This window comes from Mus pahari, chromosome 1 (assembly GCF_900095145.1).
Source record: "Mus pahari chromosome 1, PAHARI_EIJ_v1.1, whole genome shotgun sequence".
Lineage (NCBI taxonomy): Eukaryota > Metazoa > Chordata > Mammalia > Rodentia > Muridae > Mus > Mus pahari.
The window spans coordinates 92,779,056-92,789,810 of NC_034590.1; the positions used below are offsets into that span (position 1 = coordinate 92,779,056).

The 10,755-nt window shown below is 47.9% G+C and overlaps 1 protein-coding gene across 5 annotated transcripts in view; it reads left to right on the forward strand.

Moving 5' to 3' along the window:
• The window catches only part of Tnrc6a (trinucleotide repeat containing adaptor 6A), a 132,479-nt gene extending 127,953 nt beyond the window's left edge, over positions 1-4,526 (forward strand). For 4 of the 5 annotated variants that reach the window (XM_029540267.1, XM_021212585.2, XM_029540262.1 and 1 more), the window contains 3 exons: positions 590-660; positions 1,155-1,294; positions 1,806-3,806. In XM_029540267.1, the coding sequence (XP_029396127.1) occupies positions 590-660; positions 1,155-1,294; positions 1,806-2,181 (587 nt within the window). In that variant the 3' untranslated portion in view covers positions 2,182-3,806. Of the gene's footprint in view, positions 1-589; positions 661-1,154; positions 1,295-1,805 lie in introns of all 5 variants that reach the window. The other variant, XM_021212594.1, reaches the window with a different exon arrangement.
• The last annotated feature ends 6,229 nt before the right edge of the window (positions 4,527-10,755 follow it).

The window sequence follows — 10,755 nt, forward strand, 5'->3', positions numbered from 1 at the left end:
AAAAAAAAAAAAAAAAAGGAATGACTATGAAGCTTACTGTTTAAGCAGATATTTGAGAGCGTAAGTGGGTGCTGTTGACCCTTAAGGTCAAGCAGACATAGGCCTACAATGACATACTGTGAAATACCTGTAAGGAGTCATGGGGGCAGGTGCTTAATTGTGTTAGATGTTACTTTCTAGAAGGAAAGGGATTACCTTAGGGTCATGCAGGAAAGGCTCGATAACCTAAACAAAATCAAAAGATACCTGAGTGATGACAAACAGTTCAGTGCCCTTAAGGGTTCTTGTCTTAGGGACAGATGCAGAAAGGCTTACCTGAGGCCTGCCCTTGGGGAACACCATTTGGAAGTAGTTTGCCTTAAATGGAAAATGCCATGGAATAGAGGCACCTGAAGGTAGGGGTCAGCACCTGATCCAAGCTGGAGCAAGCTGATGTCACAAGTCTTTGGTTGCACAGGGGAAAGTAGGCAAAAGAAAAGGGAGCCCAGATTCCTGAAGACTGAAATTAACTGTCCTTTGATTGGCTGTGTTTGTCTTAAGCAGTCATGCAAGCAGAGCTGTAAGTGCTGACTGCTTTCTCTTTGTTCAGGCTCCAGCTGGGGGGAGAGCAGCTCAGGGAGAATAACCAATTGGCTTGTTCTGAAGAACCTCACACCTCAGGTAAGGAGGTTCCCACCCAGTGCACACAGTGGGCTGGGGAGTGCTTAGTGTTCCAAACAGGCCTGTCATGGGTCATCAAGGCCAGGCAGAGGGTGACACTTCACTGCCTCTAGTCTGATCCAGTGTTTTTCATGCTGTTATGTTTAGGACAGCACAGTAATGCAGATACCTATGTCTCACCCACTACTGAGTGGTACTGGGCTTGGCAAGTGTGGCTTTGTGGGATTATATTGCCCCTCCAAAAACCTTGGCCTACTCTTTCCTATCTGAGCATTTTCTTAGCCCCTAGGCTACTCTCCCACTCCTAGGGAGCAGTGTCTTGAGGTTCGGTCATGGAGTAGGTGGGGAAAAGACATGAAGTTATGCCTGGAGTGATGACTCATCACCTAGCTCTAGCCCACTGCATGTAAGGAAGAGGCACTGAACCTGGCATGAGGAGGTACCTTCCAAAGGCTCTCACAATGAAGCCCCTAACCGCAGCCTGCTCTGTCTAGATCGATGGCTCAACTCTGCGCACCCTGTGCATGCAGCATGGCCCACTGATTACATTCCATCTGAACCTCCCACATGGAAATGCTCTGGTCCGTTACAGTTCAAAAGAAGAGGTAGTGAAGGCACAAAAGTCTCTGCACATGTAAGTTGCCCCAAGACTCTCGATGGGGAGGGGAGGGACTGTGAGAGCTGTGAGTAAAAGCCCAACCCAAAGCTGGGCAGTGGTGGCGCACGCCTTTAATCCCAGCATTCGGGAGGCAGAGGCAGGCGGATTTCTGAGTTCAAGGCCAGCCTGGTCTACAGAGTGAGTTCCAGGACAGCCAGGGCTATACAGAGAAACCCTGTCTCGAAAAACCAAAAAAAAAAAAAAAAAAGCCCAACCCAAGACCCCTGTATAGACCTGGTTAGTGTGGACCAGAAGAGACTTAGGGGGAGAGATAACTTGAGCCTAGGAGTTGAAGGCTACTTCAGGAAATAGAACATGACCTTAGATCCTGGAGAAGCCTTTGCATTGCCTATGGGAGACAGACCTGGTCTAGATACCCCATAACCCCTTCTGGGACACTCACTCTGGGCATGGAGCAGGTCGCATTGCTAGTTGAGCTTATGAAGCCATGCATCTAGAAGACCTCATGCTGTGCTCTCTCCTCTAGGTGTGTGCTGGGGAACACTACTATTCTCGCTGAGTTTGCCAGTGAAGAGGAGATCAGTCGCTTCTTTGCACAAAGTCAGTCTCTGACCCCTTCTCCTGGCTGGCAGTCTCTCGGGTCCAGCCAGAGCCGGCTGGGCTCCCTCGACTGTTCCCACTCGTTCTCCAGCCGGACTGATGTCAATCACTGGAATGGTGCTGGGCTGTCGGGAGCTAACTGTGGAGACCTTCACGGCACTTCCCTCTGGGGGACCCCACATTATTCCACAAGCCTGTGGGGTCCCCCGAGCAGCAGCGACCCCCGGGGAATTAGCAGCCCATCCCCCATTAATGCTTTTCTTTCTGTTGACCACCTGGGTGGGGGTGGGGAGTCAATGTAATTGCATAGGTGTAGACGTAAACTGTGACGTCACGAAGAGAAGGAAAGGAGCACTAAGTTGGGCTCGCTGCCTGCAGCCAGGGCACCTGGGGGACAGCTGTCTTCTGCACATTCTCCACTTTGCTTTCCCCAAAACATATCAGTTTGAATACTTGAATCATGCAGGCCAATATTATAATGTGAAAGGGTATCTGTCTATTTACACTCCCAAATAGCGCCATACAGCTACCGTGTGGAATGAGCTCACTTGTGTATTCATCATGTTTAGCCTTCGGATTCCTTCTTTCCTTCATTTCCATCCCCATCCCCACCTTTTATTTTTATTTGTATTTTTTTGCAAAACCGTTTTTGGGCTGATGTATGAGCTTTTACCTTTGCACTGAGTGATGTTCTCTCCGTCTAATCGGCAATATGGGGGGGGCAGCTGTTCCAGTGTAAATGTTTACTCAAGGATGTTCTTAAGGCGTGCGCTCTCTACTATGCCTCATGTTGCCTACCTTAGTGTGGTATCGTGGAGTTGAAAAGATCAAGTTAAGATACTGACGTAGGATTCTTAATGAAAGTATTGCACCAGTTTTTTTCATGTTGTAAAACTAAAGAATTACGCTCTACAGTTTGAGAAACTGTGGCCACCGCTGTGACCTGCAGCCCGCCTGCTGCCCAGGACGGGCCCTGCACTTTGAACAGGCTTTCCATGTTGTTTTGAAGGTTCCCACGGTGAACCTTCTTGTTTACAGATTTTTTGTTTGTTTTTTGAGAAAAAAAATGTTTACTCTTCCATCATTTAAAAAAAAAATTAAAAGACAAAAAAAAAAAAAAAAAAAAGAGGAGGGTGGTTTAAAAGACGCTTCTATCTCTGGGAAAAGAGCAGCAGTTGGCCATGTTCTTCTGTTTTCTATTCCTGTCCTAAATCAAAGAGCATGGTTCTCAGGAAACCAGTTCCCCGGTCAAAAAATCTTGTAGTTTCTTATAGGAAAGAAGAAAACCCAACTTTTAGCACTGATACTACGTATTGCTCTGTTCAACATTTTCTCTGCCAAAAAAAAGAAAAAAAGAAAAAAAAGAAAAGAAAAAAGAAAAAAACGCGCTTCGAGCTGGAGTTGCCGTCTGCTTTCAGATGCTGTCCTTTAGTAGTGAGTGATGATGGTTTGCTAATCGCTAGGTGACTTTTGTAACCCCATCAGTGGCTCTCATGTCTCTGCTCTCTTGTGACTGTGTTCATGTTTAACTGTTGTACCTTAAAGCCGAGATCAGTAACTATGCATACTGTAACCAAGACATTGGGCTTACAGAGTTGTTTGTTGTATAAAAAATTTTAAATGTTGTTGCAAACTAACGAGTTACACCATTTTAAAATTTCTTTCCCCCCAGCCCCTGTTGTTTTGCCCACAAATGGTATTATAATGCTTGCTTAGTCAAAGAGAGACTAAACAAGGGTAAACTTTTAACAGTACAGAATACGCCATCATTTCATTGCCTTGATTCTAACTGTTTGTGTCCTAAGATGCAAAAGAGGTCAGTGGCTTTTAACTGTTTACAAATAGGATGTGATTGTAAATGTACAGTTTGGTTGTGTTTGAATTATGAAATCTTCAGATAATAAACCATGACTTTTTGGCTGCTCAACATTAATTGTCTCTTTTTTGTGGATTTATTTGTAGGCTCTTTTATAATGAAAGTTACAAAGTTGCTGCATGTGAGAGTTCTTCTCATAGAGCGGCAGATTAAAAATCTAAGCAAATATTTGAACGTTTTACCTGAACTTGTCCACAATCACCCTGAGATAATGTGAGAACAGTGGGAACTGTAGCTTGCTCCTCCTCCCCTGAGCATCTGTGGGAGCTTGTTGCCCAAAGCTCTTCTCTGGCTTCACCTTCCCCACCATCTGTGCCCATCTCAAGCCTCAGCGGGACCATTCGGACACGAAGCTTACTGACTTGACAGCGTCCTAGTGTTAACCTCTCATACCTCACACAGTGGGGATGCCACCACCTGGACTGGCCTCTCTTCCTTGTGCCCTTCCTCACTGCAGGAGCTCTGGGCACAGAACCTGTATGACTTCAAATCACGCTCCACTTGCCAGGTGTAAGCTAATGTTGGACACCGTAACCCAAGCAAATGTTTAATGCGTTCGGTGTGTGTTGATGTCCATACTGGTTTTTCCAAAAACCAAAGGTAGCTTTGAAAAACCATGTGTGGAGATGTTTGGAACGTTAAGCTGAGTGACCGTTTGGGGCTTTGAGTAGTATATATCTGACTTCATGACTTCGTTAATTGTATTGTTAAAAGTGTTTGGGAGTTTTTTGCGCTTGTTATGTGGAAATAAAGTGTTTGATTTAAAAAATATATTTTAAGTGGTTTTGCTATTTGCCTGCTACTTCCTTATCCCTATTGTCTCCAAATCCCAGTTGTCATTGGAACCTCACTCTTAGCCATCCCTTCCCACAAGCCTGTGTCTGACAGACACCCCACCCACCCACCCCCCGCTGCTCTGGGGCCCTTTGTGAGTCAGCCTGAACTGACTGGTGCAGGGACTCAGGCCTAAGGCAGGGTGCTTCTGCTTACACTTCAGCCAGAAGCTGCCCTAGTCTCTCTTCCCTGTGTGGCACACCTTCCTGAACCTGTCTTGTCCTCAGACACAGCTGCTCAGCAGCGTTCACTTATCCTGAGCTCTGGGGTGTTTCAGAGGGTGATTCTTAGAGCTGGAACTCCAATAAACCCAAAAGCCCCTGACATGACTAGAGTTGGGGCCAAAATGGGCTCTGGATAGAATTTGCATGAAACAGCTCCATAGAGCTTCGTGCCTCAACACCCCCCAACCCAATCTCTCAAGTTAGAGGAAGAAGTGTGTGAGCCACTTTCTGGCTCCACTCCTCCAACTGTGTTCTGGGGGTACCCAGCTCCACAGACAGTTGTTAAGCTTTTATTTATTGTTTTTTAAGATTGATTGACTTTATGTATGTGAGTACACTGTCGATTTCTTAAGTTACACCAGAAGAGGGCATCAGATCCCATTACAGATGGTTGAGAGCCATGTGGTTGCTGGGAATTGAACTCAGGGCCTCTGGAAGAGCAGCCAGCGCTTTTAACCTCTGAGCCATCTCTCCAGCCCCTGGCCTTTATTTTCTTACATCTATGCGTGGTGCTCACATCCATGCCAGAGGAAGACATTAGATGTGCTCGCTGCTTTCCATTATGCTCACAATACACGGTCTCCCTGACAGTCTCTGCCAGGACCCACAGGCCTACTTAAACTGACCATAATGCCAGGCAGTGGTGGCACCCACCTTTAATCCCAGCACTTGGGAGACAGAGGCAGGCAGATTTCTGAGTTTGAGACCAGCCTGGTCTACAGAGTGAGTTCCGGGACAGCCAGGGCTACACAGAGAAACCCTGTCTCGAAACAGACAGAAGAAGCTGACCATAGCTTATAGTGGTACATCCCTTTAATCCCAGTGCTCAGGAGGCAGAGGCAGATGAACCTCTGAGTTGAGACCACCTTGGTCTACAGAGCACGTTAGCCAGGGTTACACAGAGAAACCCTTGTCAAGACAGGGGCTGGGAGTGATAGAAAATACTTGCCACATTGCAGGGCAGGAGTTGTATCTGTCTAGGGCTGACAACCTTGTGCTTGCAAGCCTACCCAAGCCCAAGCCCAGGATATCTTGTTCTGGCTACAGGAACCAATCCACAGGTAGGAAGGCCATGTGACGTGGCACTTAGGGCAGTAAGGGAGAACTTTACATAGAACCTTATCAAGATGACCTCTGGACCAATGTGCATGCAGTGTGTGGGCCTCTGGGTTGTTTCCAGTCATCTTTTTTATTGGGGGAGTGTTAAAATTTAACATTTTGTGTGTATGGGTATTTTGCCTGTGTATTTGTGTACCATGCCTGTGGAGGCTAGGAGTGAGTGTTGGATTCCCTGGAACTGGAGTTAACATGTGATTATGAACCTCCATGTGTGTGTTGGGGATTGAACTCAGGTCCTCTACAAGAACAGTCCGCGCTCCTAGCTGTTGAGCCACGGCTCCAGTCCCAGTCACCTAGGTTTTAAAGAGTTTGGTTGTTGAAAAACAACAACAAACCTATCTTCTTTGCAAAAGAAAGCTTGAATTTTTCCCTTATTCCCGGAGAGAGAGAAAGGTACATTTCCTTCTAAGGGTTGGGCTCTCAGCAGATACCGGATAGCCTTGCAGCAGTCACACATGGACAAAAACATCTGAGAGCAAGGTGGACGTGGAGGGGCTCAGGAGTGCTCAGATGGGAGCAAGGGAACAACAAAGAAGCTGGCTGGAGGCGGCCAGGCCAGGGCGCTGAGGCATGCTTAGGTCATGCTTCTCATTCCTGCCCGCCTAGGACGACTGCCTGTGCCCTGATCACTGTCTCATTTCATAGGGCCCAAGGTTTCCGGGCCTGCTACTGCTACAGCAAGTGTGGAGCCAGCGCCTGGATTCCATCTTTTCCTCTGGTGCTTCCTGCAAGGTGCAAGCCCCAGGCCCAGCCCTTATTTTTCACATTACTGGCGTGCTATGAGCAGCCGGATTGTTGGCTCCATAACAGATCCTGGTGGTAACAGGATGCTTGGTGTCTTGACTGCTTTAGTCAATAATGCAATGTACACCAACAATTTGGTCACATCACCTGGCATGTATATAACACACACACACACACACACACACACACACACACACACACTTGTGACTGTCTGGCTATGGGCAGTGGACTCTGTTAGATGCAACTTAAAGTTGTGACATTGTACAGTGATAGCTGTGACTGTCAAGGAAAATTTGGGGATCCATGAGTTTCTGTTTATTTCTATGGCTACATATGGATCTACAGATAAAAAGAAAGTTTCCATTAAAAACTGTAAGATGGGGATGAGGAGATGACTTAGGGGCCAAACTACTTGTTGTATAAGCATGAAGACCCAAGATCAGTTCCCCAGTACTCATCTAAGAAGTGGGTCGGGCAGTGTGCCCCAGTCATCCCAGCACAGAGTGGTACAGATGGGATCCTGGGGACAGGTCTAGTCAGCCAGTCTAGCAGAGGCTCAGTGAAGAAGAAGAAGTGAGGTGAAGGGGCTGGCAAATTGGCTCATGGAGATGGGGGAACTTGTTTCAAAAACTGATGACCTGAGTTGTTCAGGCTTTGGAGGTCACATAAAGGTGGCAGGAGGTAACCAGGGCCACAAAGTAGTCCCCTGATCTCCACTCAAGTACCCTACTCCCACCAGACACCCACAGAGTAATAGATAAAAGAAGTAAGGTAATAGTGACAGGGAAACACCAACAATTGCTCTGGCTCTACAGACCTCCCATTCATATGCACACTCATACATACATTCATGTGCACACACTCATACACACACCCATATGCACTCACACGCACACACTCAGACACACACCCATATGCACTCACACGCACACACTCAGACACACACCCATATGCACTCACANTCACACGCACACACTCAGACACACACCCATATGCACTCACACGCACACACTCAGACACACACCCATATGCACTCACACGCACACACTCAGACACAGCAGGGATGCAGTTGAGAAGTAGATCACTTGCCTAGCATGCCCAAAGCACTAGAAAAAAATAAAAATATTTTTTTCTTTTTAAATGTATGTGTATGTGTGTTTTGCCTAAATGTATGTATGTGCTCCACATGCAAGCAGTGCCCAAGGAAGGCAGAAGAGTCAAGTCTTGTAGGACTAGAGTTACAGGTGGTAGTGAGCTGCCATGTGGGGGCTGAGAGCACAGGTCCTCTGGAAGAGCAGCCAGTGCTCTCAACCACTGAGCCATCTCTTCAGCCCCCAAATAAATATTCTTAAATTGAGTCTTGATTTTGAGGTGAACCAAATTTTAGAAATCTCCTAAGTAGGGCTGAAGTAACGTGGCAGCTGTAACTACAATCCCAGGGGAACCTACACCAGGCGAGCACATAGAGCTCTTATATGCATGCAGCCAGTCTCACCCATAGATAGCAGTGAATCTTTAAACATAGACAAAATCTCCAAAGTGAAACCGTGAGAGTCCAAGGGTGAGGGAATGGACCAGGGCAGAGCTCTTACACTTGCCAGTTCCTGGCCTTGGGAGCTTCCTCTGGTTCCTGGTTGAGGAGGCTGTTTTCCTCTCAAGCGTTTCTGACCCGGCCATGTCAGCATCCTGCCACATCCACCCACAGCATCCTCTCTGCCTCAGCATCTCTCTGTTCCTGCATAACACTCAGCTCCTTGCATTTTCATAAACAATTTCCCTCCAGTAAGTTGCCAGAGCTAAGAACATGGCTTCAGATAGTGTCTTGCTCACTGGCCCACAGAGCCACCACCTCAGTCACAATGAAATCTGACCTTTGTTCCTCTGTTCAAGCTGGTCACTGCTGTGATTACAAACTTTCAATGACTTTCTTCAGCATCTGGGGAGGGCCAGTCTCCACAGCCCAGCTCAGGAGCCAGGACTCAAGGTTGTCTCCTGGCCGCTGAGCAACCCTTGCTCCCACCTCAGGACATTTGCTCTTGCCTGTATCACTTTAATTCCAGATGTGTGGCTGGTTGCTTCCTGATCCTACTGCAGGTGCTACTTTGGGGAACCCTTTCTAAGTTCAGTCTCCCTCTCAACTAGGGCAAATCTGTCCCCATCAATACTGGGACAATGTGGCCGCAACTGTAGACCCTGCTAATGGAGAGAGCCATGAGCTCCACTCCCTACCAACAAAGAGAATGTGAATGCTGTTAAACTTAACATGCACCTGGCCCGGGCACCAGGAGCATGTACCATGAACCCAGCACCCCGGCACCAGGCACCCGGCAGAGTACAAGACAGTCCAGTATGCACAGCAACTCACCAGCTGTCTGCACCCTCAGCGCTCTGCTGTCTGGATAAATCCAGTGCAATCTTGCCAAGGCCAGCATGCCAATCTATAGGCTCCAAATGCAGTGAGAATGACTCAGTGGGACTTCCAGCTATCAAACCTTCGAGAAATGACCAGATCTTCCCGTGCCCTGGAGGTCTTGTCTGAACGCACCCTGTTCGTGCACTCAGGGCTTCTCGCCCTTTCTTCTCTTCTCTACTCGGCTTCAGGTTTCCTGGTGCGGTGCCTGGCAACTTTCCTGGCCCCAACACAGCTACCTGTGTGAGAGACTGGGAGAAGCTATGGCCAGCAATCTCTTCTCACAAGGTAACCTACACATTCCAGAGAGATCCCCACACCCTGGAGAGAGGAGACAAATATGGTCAGGGACTCCCCAAACCCCCTTTTAGCACTTTTGAGATAGGTTCTTACTGTGTAGCCCAGGCTAACTTCAAACACACAATCCTCTAGCTTCAGCTTCTTGGGTGCTGGGGTTACAGGAACGCATTACCTCTCTGGGTAGAGACTACCATTAATGCACTGGGTATAAAAAGATGGGCATCTGCTGGGGCGGCCTGGCTCTGTCCTCCCATTCATTACAATTCACATGGTAGAAACTTGATGCTCACACTCATACGTTAATGGTACTTGGAGCCGTTGGAAAGTGGAAAAAATAATCAACCCATCCATGCCTTAATGGATTATTGGGTATGGAATGTGACTGTGCAATAAATGTAAGCTCTCTCCAGAAAGCTTGCTCTAGCTCCATATTAAGACACAGCAAGAAGACCCTTGCCAGATGCCAAATACAAGCCAGCGCCAGGTTCCTAGAATTCCCAGCCTCCAGAACCGTGAGCTAAGTAACTCTTTATTATTTTTTATAAGTTATACAGCTTCGGATATTTTGTGTCAGCAACAGAAAGAAGACTGAGGCGGCAGGCAAGCAGGGAGAGGGCGGTCTAGAGCAACTGGGAGGCTGCGGGGCATCACACAAGGGCAGGAAGCCTGGCTCCCGTCTGGAGCTCAGGGGACTGGGAGGCTCAGGGGACTGGGAGGCTGCGGGGCATCACACGAGGGCAGGAAGCCTTGCTTCAGGCTGGAGCTCAGGGGTGGGGTTGCATAAAGAAGCTAGGTTGGAAGCCAATGGGAGAAGGAGGTGGGGAATGAGCGGGGGGGGGGGGGGGGCAGGAGGTGCACCACTGCGCATGTGTGCCCTTGAAAGTCGCTAGAACGTTTGGAATACACCCCAAGAGGAGTAGAAGGACCTCAGGTGGGGAAGGCCAAAAGGGAATTCTGAAAGGCAGAAGTCACGGGGAGGAGGTGGAAACAAGAAGCTTCCTGTCAAGGAAGAGGAGTTTCGACATCAATTAGATAGAATCTTCCAAGGCTAATTTTGTTGCAAATATATAATTACTATTATTCTGAATGTTTCCATGAGGCTCTGATTGGGTCTGATGAACATTTAAAACTGAAGATTGGGCTCCATAATGTAGGAGAGATTCAACTGAACAAAACAGCGAGCTACCTCAGCGCTGGGGACCTCGGTAGTGGATAGCCAGTGAGGGAATGGCTACCCGCTTTTTCAGAATCTCCAGTCAGTCCATAGTCTACAGCAAATTTTACACTTGCCAGCCTCTACAGACACATGAGCAGGTTCCTCAGTGACAAACACGAAGGCACCCCCCTCTGACACACACACACACACACA